The sequence below is a fragment of the Spermophilus citellus genome (assembly GCF_964194105.1).
Source record: "Spermophilus citellus genome assembly, chromosome: 2".
In the NCBI taxonomy this organism is placed as follows: domain Eukaryota; kingdom Metazoa; phylum Chordata; class Mammalia; order Rodentia; family Sciuridae; genus Spermophilus; species Spermophilus citellus.
In genome coordinates, this window is record NC_138183.1 from 76,817,688 (window position 1) to 76,838,467 (window position 20,780).

The 20,780-nt window shown below is 37.1% G+C and overlaps 1 protein-coding gene across 2 annotated transcripts in view; it reads right to left on the bottom strand.

The window, feature by feature from the left end:
* Positions 1-20,780, bottom strand: part of TRPM6 (transient receptor potential cation channel subfamily M member 6) — a gene marked incomplete at both ends in the record, with an annotated part of 135,088 nt that overhangs the window by 17,188 nt on the left and 97,120 nt on the right. For both annotated transcript variants that reach the window (XM_081262351.1, XM_081262350.1), the window contains 8 exons: positions 440-505; positions 1,971-2,021; positions 3,649-3,674; positions 5,325-5,383; positions 6,924-7,015; positions 9,904-10,024; positions 14,925-15,034; positions 15,412-16,556. In XM_081262351.1, the coding sequence (XP_081118477.1) occupies positions 440-505; positions 1,971-2,021; positions 3,649-3,674; positions 5,325-5,383; positions 6,924-7,015; positions 9,904-10,024; positions 14,925-15,034; positions 15,412-16,556 (1,670 nt within the window). The remainder of the gene's footprint in view (positions 1-439; positions 506-1,970; positions 2,022-3,648; positions 3,675-5,324; positions 5,384-6,923; positions 7,016-9,903; positions 10,025-14,924; positions 15,035-15,411; positions 16,557-20,780) is intronic.

A 20,780-nucleotide genomic window follows, 5' to 3' on the forward strand; every position in this document is an offset into this window, starting at 1 on the left:
TTACAGTCTGAGGTAAGATCAATCCGTGTATGTAAAAACATCAAACAAATAAAAAACAACATACAAAGTATCTCTGTTTAGATGCCTGTGGTTTTCACCATATTGACATTTCATGCTCTCTTCTGTGCTTATTATATGTGGTTGGTTTATTCTTTTCTTTTACTGTGTACTTCCAGCCTCAGTCAGTGAATGCCAGGTGCAACATTGTTGCTTTCTTCCCAGCTGCTGCTCATTATAGGTCTCATCCCATAGTATCAGATTCTGACCCTAAATGTTGGCCACAACAAGTTTCCATTTTAGGAAATGAATCTTAATCTATAATTATGGTCAAAGGAAATTTTTCAAGTAAAATGCTGTATCATGATTTGTCCTTTGATTCACTCTGATGTCCTATGCCGCTGCCCTGGTGTGATCTCAAGAAGGTAGAGATGCTACTCACCGAACAGTTGGATGGGTGTAAACGGTATGGTCTGAGACAGCCTCATTAAATTATTCCTTTCAATGGCTGCAAACAAAAACAGTTTTACTCTTTTAAGTCTGAAACATTGGATTAAATTTACAGAAAATCTTCCCCCCCCCCATCAATATAGTCAAATAATTCTAGACTATTTCATTTCAAAGGCCTTTTATTTTTGCCATTATCAATATATGATAAATTATACCATTTTTAAATATATACTATGCCTTAAATGCCAATAATAATCCCAATCTTAGGAACATTTTATATGAGGAAGGACTGTGTCCCCTGCTCTCCTGAATGGCAAACCACACATCAACCCATACATATGTGGAACTGTCTTTTAAATGGCATTTTAATTTGTGGTCTTCATTCTCTGGTTTTCCTTTTCCAAAGCAAATCCAATGCACAGTGGACTGTGGGGACACCTACTGGTGATTTTGTGCAATTCACTCCTTTTCCCAAAGAGATGTGAAGACTCATTTTAATTAGAAGCAAGAGATCTGCATTTTCCTGAGAAGAGCCATATCCTAGCAGATCTGAGTCAATATGAGTTACAGTATTCCTCACCAGAGACTTTCTTCAGTTGACAGCTGGAGTCAAAATAATGGATGACTGCTGAGCTGAGAGACCTGGTTATAAAAGCCTGGGATGAGGAATCCACTAACACATTATTCACTACAGAGGAGAATTCAGGATAAGGAAGTCTATTACTGGACCCAAAAAAATGACCTTCATTATAATAAGAATGGTAACTCTAGCACAAGGTCTTGCCCACGTACTGAGCTTTAGATTGTATAAAAGACTGGCTGACCTATGTATTATGTCATCCAGGGTTGAGAGCAGCGACCTCCAAGAAACCATCCAGTGGCACAAGTCCAGTTGGTTGTTCTATTTTGCATTTCAAAGTGTTTTCCTCTTAGTTCTCCCTCAGCCCTTTGGCAGACTGTTCCTCAGGAAAAGCAAGTACAGTTATTCCCTCTTTGAAAGAAAGACAGCTGAAGCACTACGATGTGATTTTGCTTAAGAGAGTCGAGACCCTGGACATCTTTGTTTAATAATATACGTGTAAGACATCTTTGTTAAACTTTCTAGATGAGGTGACATCTATTCCATGGATATGCTTATTGAGGGCCCACGGAGGGTACAAAACCCTCCCTCAAAGAACTACTTCCAGGTCTGTCTTTCCCTCAATACAAAATACAAAACATCTCTGGCTCTAGGTTGCCTTGGAATATGTAAGGAATCTGTAGACCTCCAGGACATCCTGCTCCTTCACAATTTGGAACTTGCCAATAAAAACTTTGAATCTAAATCCTCTTAATTCCTCACAATTTTCCTTTCCAAGTCAATGCCTAGAAAAAAAAACTTAAAGGCTGTTCTCCAACAAAGTGAACAATTTTCCAAGTTTGGAGCCATATCAATAACATGGAATTCCCCGATATTTCTTTTTCCAAGTGCAGAATCACAGACATTGAGTTCAGTTGACCTTCTATGCACACACACTTCCTACCTGAGTAATGATGGTGAGGCTCTTGAGGGCTTTTTAAGGAGGCTGAGATCTCTGAAATTATAGAGAAGATTGGCATTTTAATTACAGGGCTGGAGATAAATACATGCTTATGAATATATTGCCTTCAAAGTTATTATTGAACAGGTTAATCAGAATGGCTTCTCTGGATTTGAAAAAGCTTGCCTAATATCCTTTAACCACATTATTGCACATGGTACCCTGACAGCTTCCAATCATCAATGTAATATCTCCAAACATATTTATATAGGGAATTGGAGAAAGACAGGTAATATTAGCCTCAAAGATGTATTTCCTCTGAACCAATTATACCTCAGGGTTGCAAAAAGCACTCAGCTGCCCATCACACTTCACAACATCCCAGAAGCACGATTCTCTGAGCTCCCTACCAAGACGCAGTATCCACAGAAAGACATTATTAATGCCAAGTTATTAGCAGACTACTTCACTGACCTAAAATAACAGCAAAATGATGAAAACACATTAAGGGGTATATACCAGAAACAAAGGAGTGGGTGGATAACAGCACCAAGGGATTTGCTTGGAGATGCAACTTCTGCGTGCTGGGAACACCCCTCCAAGTTTAACTCATTCTCTTCTATCTGCTCCAGGCTAAATTACAAGGCTCCAGAGAAAGACTCTGCAACAGTTTTGCCATTTCATAAAATCAAAATTAAAGTGGAGAAACTTCAGTCTCATGGTGGCAACTGCCTTATACCTAGTAGAGTAAGCAGCATAATGAGCCCAGTCTCACAGATCTCAATGCCTTCTTGTTGCTGGAGAAGAAAGGAGCAGGTATCACTTCCTTTGAGGGTGTATGGTAAAATAGTAAAATCAGCAGAAAAGACTATTCCTTTCTGAATTCATTCAATAATCAAATACATATATTCAGCACCCACTTCGGGTCTTGCTAGGCAAGAGAGATAGGAATAAGAGAAAAGTATATGCAACATACTAGAGAAAAAGATACATAACTAGAATCACAATACAGTTTGCTAAGTAATATAACAGAGGTGTGTGTACAAGGTTTTGGGACCACATTAATTCTATCTGAAGGGAGGACCTTCATGGAGGTGTAAATATCTGAAGGTGTAAATATCTGAAGAGTATAAAGCTGAGTCAAGCAAGACTTCACCACTTCAGAAGCTGTGAAACCTTATTCGTGTTTATTCAACACATGCTTACTAAGCACCTATTGTATGCCAGGTACTAGCCTATGCTCCAGAGAAGGAGCAAACAGATAAGGCTTCTGGTTATATGACTTAACACTTTTTAGCAATTTGGGGCATAAAGTGCTATTGAAACTGCACAGGAAAAGGCATTCACATATACCCTTCCAAATGGTTTGCTCTTAATGAGCAAAGTGTAGAAAAATGACAGAGTTGTTGACAAGTCAAAATGAAGTCAGAGGGTATCCCCACACTCATAAAGGAAACAGGAAAATCACAGTCAAAGAGGTAATTGGAAAAGAACAGATCGCATATCTGCTCTGATTTATTTGGAGAAAGATACTCAACTTTCTATCTTTATACTGAATGTTCTACTTTGTATACTAGACATAAATTATAAATACTAATTAAAGAACTACAAAAGTTTCAGCAGGACACTGAACCTCACCATTCATAAGACAAAAATAAAATGTTTAAATACACAAACTTACTGTCAGCTCCATTTGAACTTCTCAACCTGTTTAGGGAAAAAAACCAAAATTATATAGATAATTCTGCTTTAAAATCTTTCAATGATCAAAGAAAGGAAAAAGTATGTGAAACAAGCAAACAAATTTTATATGTACATATATTTGGTATTTACATATACATACTCTATCAGTAACATCTGATCCCCACTTCAACTAATACAGGAATTTATCCCCCTAATGATTTTCCTTGAAAAATAAACACAAGATATGCACGTAAGTCATTCACTGTACATGCCTAAAGCTAAATTAACAGAGGTTGTTTTTTTTTTAATTATCTATGTGATCACACCACAAATACAAGATTTAACTGTGTTTGTGTTATTCTGGATCAATTAAACTAAAGGGTTCCTGAACTATGCAAAGGAGATGCCTACAAATGAGTCTGTGAATGTCTCTGGACAAGTCTACAAATCAGTTTCATTAGCCCACGTGGCCCCTAAATGTTCACAGGCTGAAATTAGCTCTCTTTAAATTGTTACTTGCCCTGCTCAAGTGCACAAGTGGCCATGGGCAAGTCTGAATAAATGCATTCAAAGAATATCTCCAGTATTTAAGGTCCTTAGGGAAGAAAGTACAATTACAATTATTGTTTAATTTCATGCTGCAATAACCCACTACTCTGCATGAACACAAACTGCTGAACCTTTGGGAGAAGAAAGTCATATGTCCTTTAAGTCTGGAGGCAGGCTTGCACGGAGATCACAGAGAAAGGCCATCTCCAAGAGAGCTGACTGCAAATGAAAGTCACCTTGTACCTGAAGATAAGTTTTGAATTCTGCTCCCCACAACTCTATGTACATTTAATTTGAAAACAACACTAGAAAAGTCCAAAAAACACTACAAACAAAATGAAATTGTCAGTCAGGCACAGTGGTATACACCCATATTTCAAGCTTCAGGAGAAGCTGAGGCAGGAGGATTACTTGAGGTCAGGAGTTCAGAGCCAGCCTGGGCAACATAGCAAGACTCCATCACTTGAAAAAAATACAAATAAAAATAAAATAGGATATTATATTCCTGGTTAGTTTTCAAATTTTATTTCTGAATAAATAAAACCCCATGAGGATACCCATTTGTGTTTTCTGCACACTCTTTCCATCCCATATTCTTTCCCTCCCAGTCTCAATCCTTCACAGACTACTACTTCGACAATTAGGATGTTACAAAAAAAAAATCCAAAACATATCAACTTCATAAACTAAAAGGAAAACATTGGAGGGGGATAAAGAACAATTTTTAAAACAAAGAATAAATATAATCAGGATTTCAGTCTTTTTCTTTAGGCAAGACATGTTTATTTCTACTCTTCAAAGAAAATTTACAATCTTACCTCTCTGAAAAGATATTTAATCATTATTCCAAGTAACTTTTTTGACACTGAAAAGGCAAATGTCTATTTTGGTGTAGGAGTATGTGTTTCGTTGTGGTATTTTTAAAAGGGACTCAGGTAAGATGCTGGTGCCAGAAACAGGAAAACCTGGATAATAAAATGTTTTCATTCTTGCTAATAAGATAAAAATTATGTCACTTGACACTCTTTGTCTTCCTCTTCTGACCAAAAAAAAAAAAATTTGTTCCCAATCAGGTTAAAAATAGAATTCAAAGACTCTTAAGGAGAGACATTTAGAAATACTCACATTGGGCTCCTAGTAAGGCTGATGCTCCTGGAAGTCCATAAAGAGTTTTTGCTCAGATCCTGAGTAGAAAAGAAAGACCATTACATGTGCATCCAACACACTGCCACCCCAAGCTTCCCGCAATATACTTGCAAAACACACTCCCTAGAGGATAGCTTCCTCTAGCTCAATATTTCTCTTAATAAACAAACTAAAACCATGTTACATGTTAGAAAGATGCAAATATTAGCATAATATCAGAGTAGCTTAATGTGCTGATGGACTTTAACAAAATAAAATTACTTTTATGGGGACATGGAAGAGAAAATGTAATATACGAAAACTTCTACAGAAATAGGACTGACTATACAAAATCAGTTAATGACATGAAAAGGAAGTGATGGTCCAAGTTGACTCATGTCCTAGCGTCTATAGATGATATGCCAGGTGATTAGGATTATTTAAAATTACATTAGACCTGGGATCATAGCTCAGTGGTAGAATGCTTGCCTAGTATTTACAAGGCCCTGGACTCAATTGCTAATACTTAAAAAAAAATATTAACCTTTAATTTACTTCATTCTACCTCCTACTTATCAAACTAATATTTCTTTAACCCAGCATATTCCAGGTATTATTCATGGTACTATGTTTGTAGACTACTATTGACAATCTCATAAGGATAGTGTTTTAGAGATATAGATAAAGAAACTCATAGGTTAATTGATACACATAGCTTTGAAGCATAGGAAATGGTAGAGTTGGGATGTGAACATAGGTTCCTGACTCAATTGCCCTCATATAGTCTTAACTATCTACTTGCAAAACCTTTCACAGATTCCATTCCCAACAAGAACATCTAAGATTGTTCATATAGGTAATGTTCTCATAGTTCCCAAGTTCAAACAGAAAATATTCAAATAACACCAAAATTAGATTTCTTAGGTTACTCTAACAAAATCACAAATGGCAGGTACCACAAAAACAAGGCATAGATCTGTAGATGGTAAGAAAAGCAGACTACAGAACTGGAGAATCTTAGCTTCAGAGAAACACCAAGGGGCCTTGACCCTACAATGCTTGAATCCTCTCCACCATGTCTGCAAACAGGTTCCTTCAGCCTCTGCTGGACTAACCACACTAGGCAGGAAGTTACTACTTCCAGAAATAAACCATTCCATCCTTAGAAAGCTCCAATTGCTAAAAATTTCTTCTCAGCTTGGGCTGAAATCTGTCTCCCAGTAAATTCTCCATGCTCATTCTAGATCCACCTCTTAAAAACCTATTAAAATGTCCTATTTTTCTTCCATATGACAACTTTCATATACCTGAAAACAATTCTACTAATTCCTGAATTCTGTCTCTCTTATGCTAAACATCCCCAGAAAACTAGGTGGATAGGTAAATTGCACAGAGGAACCACAAGGAAGGAACAATCTAAAGGGGTGGGGGAAAAAAATCACATAGGGATTCACCTGAGCATAGTTTCAAACAAAGATTCAAATTCAATGCCAGTAAAAAGTAGAAGCCAATTAAATGGTATAAATGTAAAAATAATATGGCCCAGTGAAGTGTTGCCTGTACTGATGATTTTTATAAAAACTATTAAAATATTTTTACCTCTTTAGACTGCTGAAGATAATCACTGACTTGTACAGTACGTTGCTCAATTCCTTTAGTTTTCATTTTCTGATATATATAAGGTTCTAGACCTTGTTTAAAAAAAAAGATAGAAATTAGAAAATACTTGAAATGTGTTACATTCAAATCACAGTTCCCAAATAGAAAAATCTGAACACAGTACATTCATTTAAACTTGGATGTAGTTTTTCTCTTTCTGTTTTTAGCAAGTTTTATCAAGTTTCCTCCATCCTTTTTTTCTGAAGTAATTAAAAGCTATATATTCTATTTCTATTCTTCTATTGTAACTTTACATTTATAAACAACTTATACTTCTCTATAAAAGTCAAAGATTACATGATCCATAACCTGTTCTTCAAAAAAACAACTCTAAGTAGGCTATTTTTTATTTTTGTTGTTGTTTATTTGTTTTTTTTTTAAATTTACCCACTCCTACATCTTACAGCCTGTTTTATGTGCCAGGTACAAAGGCATACATCTGTAATTCCAGAGGCAGGAGGATGGTAAGTCTGAGGCTAGCCTCAGAAACTTAAGGAGACCCTGTCTCGGGGGCTGAGGATCTAGCTCAATGGTAGAGCATTCCTGATTTCAGTCTTTGGTACTACAAAAAAAATTTGTTTAATAAAAAAATAATAAATAAATAGAATGTGAAACTTCAGTTACAAATTGTTAGGTGTCCTTTCTGATTAACTGGATCAAGTATCACAGTAGGCCAAACAACAACAACAAAAGAAAAACAGGAATGCTATCAAAAAGGTTTAAGTTTTAGTTTCTTCTTCAAAAGGATTTTGAAAATTATTACTGACATTATATTTTTATAGTTGGTACCTACTATGTAGGTGCATAATAATCACTTAATGAATTCTTGATGAAATTAATTCTGAGAATACTACTTATTGAGGATTCTAACTGAGCATAGAAGACCATAGTTGCAGGGGTTTTTTCTTGGGGGGGGGGGTATTAATTTTGTTCTGTACATATATATACATATATATAGTATAAAAAAACAATAGCCTATTGAAATACCACAAAATTATGATAAAAGTTATTTCATAGCATAGTATGATAATTAAACTACCTACAGAAAAAGCTAAATATATACTTTTTCTTTTCATAGTTAATTTCCTCAAAGCTTTATTTCTTGTGTTTAAAGAAAACTACCTGATAGGTATCTCCCAATCCCCAAACATTTTTTAAAACTTTTTAATTCTCTTCTCAATTGGGTCAGAAAAATGTTTAGGAAAAAAAAAAGTAAGCTTCTCAAGTCGATGTGTGGTTCCAGAGAGATGCTGGGCCTTATCACCCACACAGATTAGCGGAGCCCAGGTTCAGCCTGTATCCCTGGCCTTGCCTCCCTGACTGGCTGTCCAACTTTATGAGAGTCTTTCCCAGAACCCTCCTGACAACTGCATCTTAGACTTTGCTTGAAATTCGCTGAAAAGAGCTTAAATAACTTAAGTACAAATGATATATAAGAACCTAAACATGGGTCATACTATTTATAAAAATATATATATATATATATAATATGTTGATAATTATTTTTAAAAATGGATAAATTTATATCTGGTCCTAGAAACGTGTCCTCTTTCATTTTTTTTTTAATATATGGTCTCTAGTAAACTGTAATTGTAGGCCAACCAATTAAGCTTTTGAGCCTGATTTATAAATTGAGAGGGCTTAGAATAATTTAACTTCAAAATTCTCCTTCAGGTTAGAGTCCATTTGATTCTCGGTGGTTCAACAGAAAGTTGAGTATGTTTTTAAATATAAATTGGGGATTCTCCACCTTGGCATTGACATTGGGGGCTGGATAATTCCTTAGAGTGAGGATTAGTTCTTATATTGCAAGATATCTGGCAACTTCCCTGGCCTCTGCCACAGGATGCCACGACCCCCTGCTTTAGTGGTGACCACTCAATAGGTCTCCAGACCTTGCCAAATGTCCCTTAGGAAGGGGTGGGGATTTGCAAAGTCACAAAGTCAGTGGTTGAGAACCACTGACGTGAGAGTAGTAAGCAAGCCTTATAAAAATGTATAAAAGCATAAACACTTAATATAAATTTACTTGCACCTTTACATTTATTATTTTAAATAATTTTTTCTCTTTATGGTATCTCTATCATATAGTTTCTTCTTTTTTAAGAATAGTAAAACAAAGTTCAATGTTCTGATCATTGCTTTCATTTCTGTTTGTGGTCTGCCCTCTCTCCCTCCCCATCCAGGGGAACTTTACATTCCATGCCCGGCTCATGGTTTTCACACCTAGATGGTTGTCTTCCCTCCTCCACAAACACTACAATCATTAAGCCTAAGGGAAACTTGTCCACAGAATAAATTCTTATGGTGGGCTGTAGCAAATTACCAACAATAACTCAATCCACTGAGTAAGGATCCATATTAGGCTCACGTGAACTTTAAGAATTTATAAAAGTAAACAAACTTCCCAGCTCATAAATACAACTAAATGAACACTCTCCTAGGAAATCACTCTTTGAATATGTGAAACTACCCAAATCTTTTTTTATTTTATTTTTTATTTTTTTGGTGCCAGGAATAGAACCCAGGGGCACCTCACCATAGACCACATCCCCAACCCTTTTTTATTTTGAAACAAGGTCTTGTAACTTGCTTAGGGCCTTGCTATATTGCTGAGACTGGCTTTGAATTTGCGATTCTCTTGCCTCAGCCTCCTGGGCCACTTGGATTATTAGCATGTACCAGGCCTCAATCTTAATATTTCTTTTCCAGATCCTGATTAGTATTCCTTTAAACAAATGAAATTTTGTCCCCTTCAAAATTTAAAAATAGAAAAGGCTGTTTTTCTTCAAGAGTGTTGCCACCTTCTTTCCCATATCTGCAATTGAAATAAAATAGAAGCCACCAATGGTCTAAAGACCATACTCCAAGAAAACTCTGTCAAGGTTTTGGGGATCCAAGAACATACACTGGTACCTACTTATCTGGGTAAACTTGGACACTGTGAGCCAGTTCTTGCTGCACCCCTTTTCTGAGATGTTATTTTCTCCTGGTTCTGAATCCATTTGATCATTTTGACAGCAGGCATTGACTGTTATGACCTGGAGAGAAAGTTACTTATTGAAACACAGTGACATTAATCTGAAAACATTCTGAGTCACATTAATAGAGGCATCATGGTGGAAAGCAGAGATTGCATGTTCAAATTCCCTGGGACATTCTGACAAGTCCCATCACTCAGGCTGGCAAGATACAAACACCCATGTGATTTTTTTCTTTGTAGACATAATTAAGAAAAAAGTGTGTGCTGGGCATGGTGGTGCATTAGTGTAATCTCCCAGTGACTCAGAAGGCTGAGACAGGAGGATCTCTAGTTCAAAGCCAGCCTCAACAACTTAGGGAAGCCGGGTCTCAAAATAAAACATAAAAAGGGCTGGAGATGTGGCTTAGTGGTAAAGTGCCTCTGGGTTAAATCCCCAGTACCAAAAAAAAAAAAAAAAAAGAAAAAAAAAGAAAAGAACAAGGTGTGGAGCAGAGGTTCTGTAACTTGAGTCTGCATCAGAATCAAGAGGACTGACAGGGTGAGGCTGGAGGACCTGGGGTAAACTTCAAATAACTGGATCCTATCTGCAGGATCTATATTCAGTAGGTCTGGGGAGAGGGAGAATTTGAAATTTCTAAGAGGTTCTCAAGAGAAGTTCATGCTGCTGGTAGGAGATTATAGTTTGAGAACCAGTGGTATAGAACAAAACAAGTGGAGGGGGGATAGAATAAGGATCCAAACAATTTCAGCTAGCCCTGTCAAAGCTATGTGAACTTGAGTAAATCATTTAAAGTCTCTGTGCCTTACTCTTTCAATCATTAAAATAATAGGTACCAGGCGCACACCTGTGATCCTAGCAACCCCAGAGGCTGAAGCTGGAGGATCACAAATTTCAGGCCAGCCTGGGCAACTCAACAAGACCACTTCTCAAGATAAAAAATAAAGAGGGCTGGGGATGTAGCTCAGTTTGTAAAGTGCCCCTGGGTTCAGTTTTCAGTACCACAATAAATAAATAAATAAAGCAATAATACGGCTGTCCTCTATACTTACCAGGAACAAAGAACAAATGGGACACAATGGCAAACTACAAAGCAATAAATTAATGTAACCTTGTGTATTTGGAGCTCAGTGTAATTCCTAGTTGAACTCTAGCTATTTGAACTATTTAAAAAAAAAACACCCACTTAAATGCATATTTCACAGGGTTCCAGCAACTCAAGGCATTTTCTCTGAAAGAGTAATTTTCCTCCTCAAGCTAATCTCTGCTCTAAAAGGTGGTCTTGCCTAATTGTCTCAATACCTATGTCTTTACTCACGGGGCTGAGGTGTTTCTTCAAATGCACTTGGATTATTATTTGCAAAAATAAGTGTAAAAAAGAAAAATGAAGCAAGATATGGAGACCATAAAAGATGAATGCTTACAGAATTGGTAATTCAGATTCACTGAACAAAAATGAAAACAATACATCAGAATTTTTAGGATAGAGCTGAATCACTGATCAGATAGAATTTTATAGCACTAAATGCCTATATTAAAAAAGAAGAAAGTCTCAATCAGTGACCAAAATTTCTACCTTAACAACCTAGAAAGAGAAGAGCAAGTTAAATTCAAAGTAAATGGAGCAAAGGAAGTACTAAAGAGAGAAATCAGTGGAATAAAAATCAGAGAAAAATCAATAAAAGAGCTTTTTGTTTTGTTTTGTTGTTGTTGTTGTTGTTGTTTCAAGAAGATCAATAAAATAGAAAATCTGTAGTCAGGTTGATTATGAAACAAAGGGAAAAACATATTGTAAATGTTAGGAATGGAAGAAGCAATGTCCGTGCAGGTCCCACAGGCTATAAGAGAACAGTAAGAGAATGTTGTAAACCATATTATGCCAATTAACTATGTAAAGGAAATTGACAAACTCCTTGAAATGAACAAAGAAAAGCTCACTCAGGCAGACTTTGATGACATATATAGCCCTATAACTACTACAGAAATTGAATTTGTAGTTAAACTAGATGTGGTGGTGCACACCTATAATCCCAGCAACTCAGGTAGCTAAGGCAGTAGGATCACAAATTATAGCCAAGGCAGGAGGATTGCAAGAGGATTGCAAGTTAGAGACCAGCCTCAGCAATTTCGCGAAATCCTCAACAACTTAGTAAGATCCTTTATCTCAAAATGAAAATAAAAAGGACTAGAGATGTTGCTCAGTGGTAGAGCATTCATGGGTTCCATCCCCAGTATCAAACAGAAAAGAAAAAAAAAAAAAAAAGAATTTGTAACTAAAAACTTTCCCACAATAATGGTTTTACTGGTTCAGTTTACTAAATACTTAAGGTTGACAGAATATTATTTTTTTGTAAACTCACCCAAGAAACCAAAAGCATATTTCCCAACTCAGTTAATAAACCCAGCACCATCCTGATGAAGCCAAGGAAAAAGGTAGTCCAGGTAGATAATAAGTAATTGGGTCTGATTAAGAAGATGGGGGCTGGTTGGAAAGGAAATAAATCTAATGCTGATATCTCCAAAGCCCTTTCCCCACCCTCCTCCAACCTGTTGCTAAGGTAACCTGCCCCAGAGATTGTTCCTCCCTACAGGGAGCTGTTAATTAATGCCTCCTGGGCTGCTACCTTCCTGCCTGGATCACTCAACCTGTTGGCCTACCTTTTGGGTCACTTGTCTCCTAAGTAGGATGGGAGAGGAAAGAGACAAGATAAGGGGACAAGGAGAGACCATGAGAACAAAGGAATTCTAAAATGTATAAAAGGGGCAGGACACCCCTACTTCTTTGGATACCCAACTCTGTGACCCCTTCTCTACGGAGAAGACTGTCTCTGTGCTATCCTTTAACCAAAACTTGCTTTCTATACTTGCCTCAGCATTTCTCAGGTGTTAACATCTAGGGAAATGGAACTGGGCACTGATTGATTTTCACCATGGGTGATATCACTGATACCAAAGCCAGACAAAGATATTACAACCAAGACAAACATCCCTCAAGAAGACAGATACCAAAAAAAAAAAAAAAGTATCAAAATTTTAGCAAAATGATAAGTATGTAAAACTAGATACATGGCCAAGTGGGGTTCATCCAAGCAAGGTTAATTTAATATCCTAAACATTTACTCAAACATGATAAAATTAATTAATATAATCCACAGTGCAAAGGAAAACCATCTAATCATTTAAGTTTATGCAAGAAAAGCACTTGACAAATGCCAACATTCATTAATGACAAAGATTCTCAGAAAAATAGGAAAGAAGGGGAGATTTTCAACCAATAAAAGGCATCTATATAAAAACCCACAGTTAATATCATATTTAATGGTAAAAGACTAAATGCTTTCCCTCTGGGAGCAGAAATAAGGAAAAAATATGATTTGTCACCACTTCTCTTCAATATGGTACTGGAGGTTCTGGCCAGCATAATCAAACAAGAAAAAGAAAGAAAACACATCCAGATTTGAAAGGGCAAAGTAAAACTAAATCTGCAGATGATATGGTCATTCATATTTTTAAAAAATTCTCAAAAGCTATAAAAAACTTACTCAAATAAGTGAGTTTAGCAAGAATGTGGAATAAAAAAACAAGATATAAACATATATTTCTATATGATAGAAACAAGAAATCATAAATTAAAAATTTTAAATAACTGTTAAATAAAATTTTAAAATATGAAATATTTAGAGATATGTGTATCAAAAGATGTGCAAGACCTGTACACTGAAAACTACAAAAAATTACAGAAATGAAAAATCTAAATGGGTAGATAAACCATGTTCATGGATCTTGTTATTGTTAAAACATCAGGTTTCCTCCAACTGTCTGATAGACTCATAGCAAGTCCATTCACTATCTTAGCAGGTTTCTCTGTAAAAATTGACAAGTTGATTGTAAATTTATATGAAAATTCCAAGAACATAAAACAGCCAAGCTACTACTTCTTCTTCTTTGGACCTAGGAATTGAACCCAGAGGCACTTTACCACTGAGCAACATCTCCAGCTCTTTTTATTCTTTATTTTGAGACTGGGTCTTGCTAAGTTGCATAGGGCTTCACTAAATTGCTGAAACTGGCTTCAAACTTGTGATTCTCCTGACTCAGGCTCCCCAGTACCTGGGATTACTGGTGTGTACCACTGTGTCCAGTGCCAAAAAAAACTTGCAACTTTATAATAAGAAAACAACCCAACTTCAAAAATGTGCAAAAGATGTGAACAGATGTCACACCAAAAAAACATAGATGTAGCAAATAAACACATGAAATAATTCCTAACAGCATTAGCCACTACAGAAATACAAAGGAAACAACCATGAGATATCACTACACACCCACTAACATAACTAAAATAAAGACTGCATATTAAAGACTGGTAAGGATGAAAAATAACTAATAATGCTCAAAAACTACAGATGGACATATAAAATGTTACAATCAGTTTGGAAGTTTCTGTAAAAATTAAAACATCAGGCCAGGTATGGGGGTGCAAGTCTATAATCCTCGCTATTCAGGTGGTGAGGCAGGAGGATCACAAGTTTGAGGCCAACCAGGGCAAAACTTAGTGAGACCTCATCTCAAAATAAAATAAAAGGGGCTAAGGATGTGACTTAGTGGTGGAATTCCCCTGAACTCAATCCCCAGTACCATAAAAAAATTAAACACCATAACTGACATTCCTAAATATTTGCCAAAGGGAAGCAAAAATATATATGTCTGCAAAAAGATATGTACACAAATGTACGTGCCGGCCTATTTTGTAATAGCCAAAAAATGAAAACAACTCAATGTTTTTCAACCCATGAGCAGATACATAAATCATTATATACTCATTCTGATAACGCATATTTTCATTCTTTTCAGTACAATGCTATTTTATGTATATGACATTTTACAATAAAAGAAAAACCAAGGTAAGATAGGCCATTGTTTCAATTGTTCAAAAACCTAAATTACAGAATACACTTACTGGCACCTGCAGTCCTTGAGTTTTCTTCTTTTTCTTTGACAGTCTCCTGTCCTTGGTTAACATCTTTGCTTTGGCCCACACTGACCCTATCTCTGAGGTTCGTGAATGGCCTGTAAGGAAATTGGTTTTCATGAGAAAGTTAACAGACCATGGGGAGGGGACTATTTGTTTTACACAAAGAGTTGATAATGCATTCAAGAGTCATAGAGTTTTTAAAAGCTGGCAGCAATGTAAAGAACTTAAAACTTTTTTTTTTTTTTAGTACCAGGGATTGAACTCAGGGGCACTTGACCACTGAGCCACATCCCCAGCCCTATTTTGATTTTTGTTTAGAGACAGGGTCTCGCTGAGTTGCTTAACACCTTGATGTTGCTGAGGCTTGGCTCTGAACTTGTGATCCTCCTGCCTCAGCCTCCCGAGCTGCTGGGATTACAGGTGTACGCTACCACACCTGGCAAGACTATTTTTTTTAACGTTTCCTCCTTACTTTTAATCCTATAGATCTTCATCAGTTTCTCCTCCTTATGGAATCTAAAACTATGACTCCTGAAGGGTCTGTCTCTGCGGAGGGGATTGATCCAAAAGGATGTGTTTGGCTGCAGCCATGGTCCCACCACTTCTGAGCAGTCACAGCTCCGGGTCCATCTGGTTGAGTTATCAGACAGGGATCTGCCTGGGATCTGGATCCTGCATTGTTCACTCTGAGCAGAGTCACTAGTACAAGTGGAGGGCAAGCAGGTGTGCCATTTTTTCTTGAAGCTAAACACACCAGTTTCATCACCTTCTGAAAATGCCCAGTTTACATATCCACCTCCAGCTTGCATGCTCTTGGCTTGGGAAGGAAGAGAGGCCATCGACGTGGGTGCAGGTGTGCAACTCAAAGTGGGCGGAACTTGCTGGGCCTTGGCTTGTCTGGCTGGTATCTGAGCAATTGGCTCAATCTGCCCTTTGGGTTCAGCCTCTGCTGCCTGGCTTGAGACAGCTGGGGTCTGCCAAGTCAGATGAACAGGGACCTCATTCTGAGGGACCTGTTCAGTTGCCAGCATATCTGCATCTCCTTCCACAGCTGGTTTGGACAGAGGCAAGACAGCTTCTGCAGAAAAAGGAAGTTGCTTTAGATAAGAAGGGACCTGGAGAAATTGGCCATACTTGGAGTACGCTTGCCTATCAGGGGATACTCCAGAAGCAACTATACTTTTTTCTGTTTCTTGCTCTTCCTGGTCATCCCTTACATTAGAGGCCTCTCTCTGACTGTCTTTAATATCAAAAAGAGTGCCTCTCTGCACTCTTGGGGGTTGTTGGCTTCTAGCTAGGCTCCGCAGCAAGGAAGGGGGCATGCTATAATACTGGTATTTCTTCTCTCCAGGGATCTCCATGCTGCCCAGAAGCTCTGCACAGATGACATTGTTCCAGCTGTGGGGAAGTTTTCTGCGAGTGCAATGCTTTCTGCTGGTCAAGAGAGCCTCATCCTCTTGCAAAGTGTCCACAGCAGAAAGAACCTTTAGAGTATCCACCGTCAGGGCAGAGAGGTCCTGTAGGTGTCCCACTTGGCTGTCCAAAGACAGTAAGGAGTCCTTTATAAAAGACACCTTTTCATTCATTTCTTTCAGTTGGAAGTACATCTCTGTAACCCTAATGGAGGTGAAGAAAAAAAAACAATAAACACATTAAACCAGTGGAAATTTTTCTTGCTTTCTTCCTCTCTTACTCCCATCCTTAGGAGATTGCTAAACCTTAGCTGCTTCCCTAAGTTAAATCTGCCTTTCACTGTCTTCTCTCTCAGCCCAGATGATTACACCACTCCTAGTATTCCTACTATGACCCCAATAAGGAAAAACTTCACATTTGCATTTTTATCTCTGATCTCTTTCTAATATTTCAGAACCACATTTCCAGGTTCCTGCTAGTGATCTCTGCAATTATCTGATCAAGCACTCCATTTTTATTCACTAATATATTCATTAATTTACATGATAAACATGCATCTCCCATGGGCAATCACTGTGCAATTTTGATGGGAAATCTGCAGAAAGAAACCAAATCAATAATCAGATGTGGAACTAGAGAAAGAAAAATAACTAGGGGCAAAAAGAAAAAGAAAAAGAAAAAACTCCAACTGTATGTTAAAACAGACTTTCCAAGTTCCAAACAGAATTCATTTTAGGATACCTACACTGAGAAAAAGTATGAGGCGAATTTTTTAGATTATTTGGAATAATTTAATGTAAAATTATGATGTTTAGCCACTGATTCATATAAAAAGCAGCACAACGTGTCTCAGTTATGAAAGAAAAAAGTAAGTTATATTAAGTATAACAATTTCAAAAAAGGGAGAGAAAGAAAGAAGAAACTGTTGGTCAATATTTATCTGTATATGTCTCTGTAAATATCTCTTATGGAGTTTCATTTTGTGACCCCCCCACCCTCCAAAAAAAAGGTATGTTGAAGTCTTAACCCCTATACCCTAGCACGAAACTCTTATTTTGACACAGGATCCTTAGAGAGGTGATCAAGTTAAAATGAGGCCATTAGGCTGCACCCTCATGCAATATAGCTGATGTCCACATAAAAAGGGTAAATCCTGGGTTGGAGTTGTAGCTCATTGGTAGAGCACTTACCTAGCATACGTGAGGCACTGGGTTCGATCCTCAGCACCACATAAAAATAAATAAAAGAAATAAAAGTATTGTGTCCATCTACAACATATATATATATGAAATCCTGGCAGACACACACACACACACACACACAGAGGGAAAAGGAGGTGGAGGCACATGGGGAGAAGATGGCTATAACCAGAGTGATGCAATACACACAAAGCATCATCCAGAAACACCAGAAACTGAGGCAAGGAGGGACTCTTTCCTAAGACATTAGAGAGAGCATGGTCCTACCACATCTTCATTTTGGACTTCTAGCTTCTAGAAATGTCAGACAATAAATTTCTGTTGATGTAAAACAACAAGTTTTTGGTGCTTTCCTACAGCAGCCCTAGGAAACTAATACAGTTATCAAAGCTTAACAATCAATAAAATAAACTTTAAAAATATATCTAATTTGATTACATAAAAGAAACTTAGATGTGAAAATAACATACAAAATTTTAAAGCAAAAATGAGTGGGGCACGGTGGTGCAAGCCTATAATCGCAGGGGCACAGGAGGCTGAGGCAGGAGAATTGCAAGTTCAAACCCAGCCTCAGCAAAAGCAAGGTGCTAAGCAACTCAGTGAGACCCTGTCTCTAAATAAAATAAAAAATAGGGCTGGAGATGTGGCTCAATGGTTGAGTGTCCCTGAGTTCAACCCCTGATACCACCCCCCAAAAAATTTTTAAAGCAAAAATAAATTTGAAAATTGATATTCTAACAAATATGATAAAGGCATTCATATCCTCCAATAAGTCAAAACATTTGCAAATCATTGAAGGAAAAATACAAAGACTCCAAATAATATGAATAAATAATTTACCAAGTATAAAATGCAAAAGTTAGAAAATATGATGAAATAATCAACCTCACTAGGAAATCAGAGATGAAAATTAAGATGACAATGACTTTATCTACACTGTAACAACATTTGTTTTAACTTAGCAAATTAAAACAACTCAATAGTGACAAACCAATATTGAGATACAATATCTATAAAAAGGCTATAATTTCACGATGCTAAAGCACACAAATACTCATTACATTATGAGATAGCATATTATGTAGCCATTAAAAATCACACTTACGGATGTTGACATCTATAATTGTTTACCTGTTTCTAATGGCAGGGGCCGGGCTGTAGATGTCTGTTATATTCTACATTGTGTGTTTTTAAATTTGGCATGAAATTTTATAAGTAAAGGAATAATAAAAGCTAAAACATATTTACAAAGAATATTTAATTACTTGCAGAACAGATTTTTGATATGGAGGGAAATAAATAGAAAACAATATGGCGTAATCTTAACTGAAAATATATTAGAAGATTTAAAGGGAAAGGGGCCAAAGTTTTTACAGAGAGCTCTGGCTTATTGACAGTGTTTTTTCTTTGTCTTCTTCCCTCATTTTGTTCTTTTATTTGAGGGTAGGGACGAGGGATACAGTTCCAAATTCTCAATGATGAAAATCTTTGATAAACAAATTAAAGTAAAAAACAGCAAGGAAGGAAATATATCCAACAGCTTCACAGCTCATATGACCATCTGCAGTTATTGAAAAAAAAATGATCCTCAGTCTTATGTGGGACAGGGAGAAGCAGAGATCACTCCATGGGGGAGTTTAAACGCTCAGCTGTAGCAAGAAAGTCCCAAAATAGCGTTAGACTCCCTACCTCTAGAACACATCTCAAGGCACAGGGATTGAAAGACCCTCTTCTTCCTGGGAGCTTCGAAGAAAAGAATTAGAGAATCAAGCAGGTGGTCTCTTCCATTCTTATTGTATTCTATGTGGTTAGAACCCTCTCTTTCTTGCTTTTGCTATAGAATTCAACTTCTATAACTCAATAGTGGCTAAATAAATGCTTCCTGACCTTCTGGAACCTGCAAAGTTAGAATTGGCAAGGATGATCACAAAGTGTATGTATATTCCCTTCCAAATATATTTAATTGGAGCCTTCCCACCCAGCACACTGTTTCATCTAATTCAAAAACAGTACAGTCTGAATAGCAGTAATGGAGACTCATTAAGTTCCATTAGCTGCAGCTACATCAAATGGATACAATAGAAACCAGCAACTATTCACAGCAACAGGTAGCAGGCTACAATAGAAACCTGTTAGACAAATAACCTGGTCACCTCAAATCGGGTCTTCTTGCTTTTACAGGTACTTATTTCCTAAAGCACAATGTCCTGTGAAACATATTTTAATTATAATCCTGGACCACCAACTACATTAATTTAATCTAGCCTTTCAGTCATTCTGACACATAAAATAAATTCTTATCACAAAGATTCCTCTTTGCAAAGTCTGAGTGTGAAGGAAAGATGAGGATGGTAACTTTTATTGTGGGCCTTTGGACAGGATATTTTAAAATGAGATAATAACAAGTATAATTATAATCATAATAATCATAATTTCTACCGCATGCTCACCAGGTGCCAAGCATTTTATAAGGTTCTGCACGTACTATTTCATTTCATCCTCATAACAACTCTATGAGGTGGGTGGGACTATTATCCCTTTCACGGAAAAGAGGTTGGTTCACATATCCAGAGTCACAGGGTTGGGCATCAAATTCAGACAATGCAACTCCATTGCCAGAGCATTCAATATAGAACTACTCAGAGACCCATTCAGGATCTAGGCAAGTTTCTTTGCAGGTCCTAGGGTCCCCAACTCTTCCCATGCTGGGGAGTTGTTCACGGATGTTCCTCAATAAGGTTTTGTGGTCAAATAATGATGAGAGGTGTTCAAGCTACAAGTCTACAGTTAAGTCACAATGCACATTATGACAGAGTTTTTACATTTTTTAGGAACCCCAGGATTTCCCAAATATAATGCATGAAACATGCTTAATATGAAAAATATTATTCCACAGAACAGAAAGAAAAAGAAAAGCTAGTTTGCATGACTGAGGTCATCACAGAAGTTGGTGTTCCACATAAGGTGTGCAAGACAGCACACGGCCCTAATGCACGCTCTCGTTCCACGTTCATAACTTATTTCATTCTGGAAGGTTGTAGGTGGTATCTTCTTTAGAGGTAGGCAGACGTGACTGGGCCCCTAATCTCCTTTCTCTCGATCTTCAAACTATGGTTCAGTTACCTCAGAAAATTTTCTTCTCTCTTTCCCACACCTTATTTATGTGCTCCCCAGAAATGACCTCAGCAAGGAGGACAGTGTAAAATTTGTGCTGTTAAAACAACCCCAT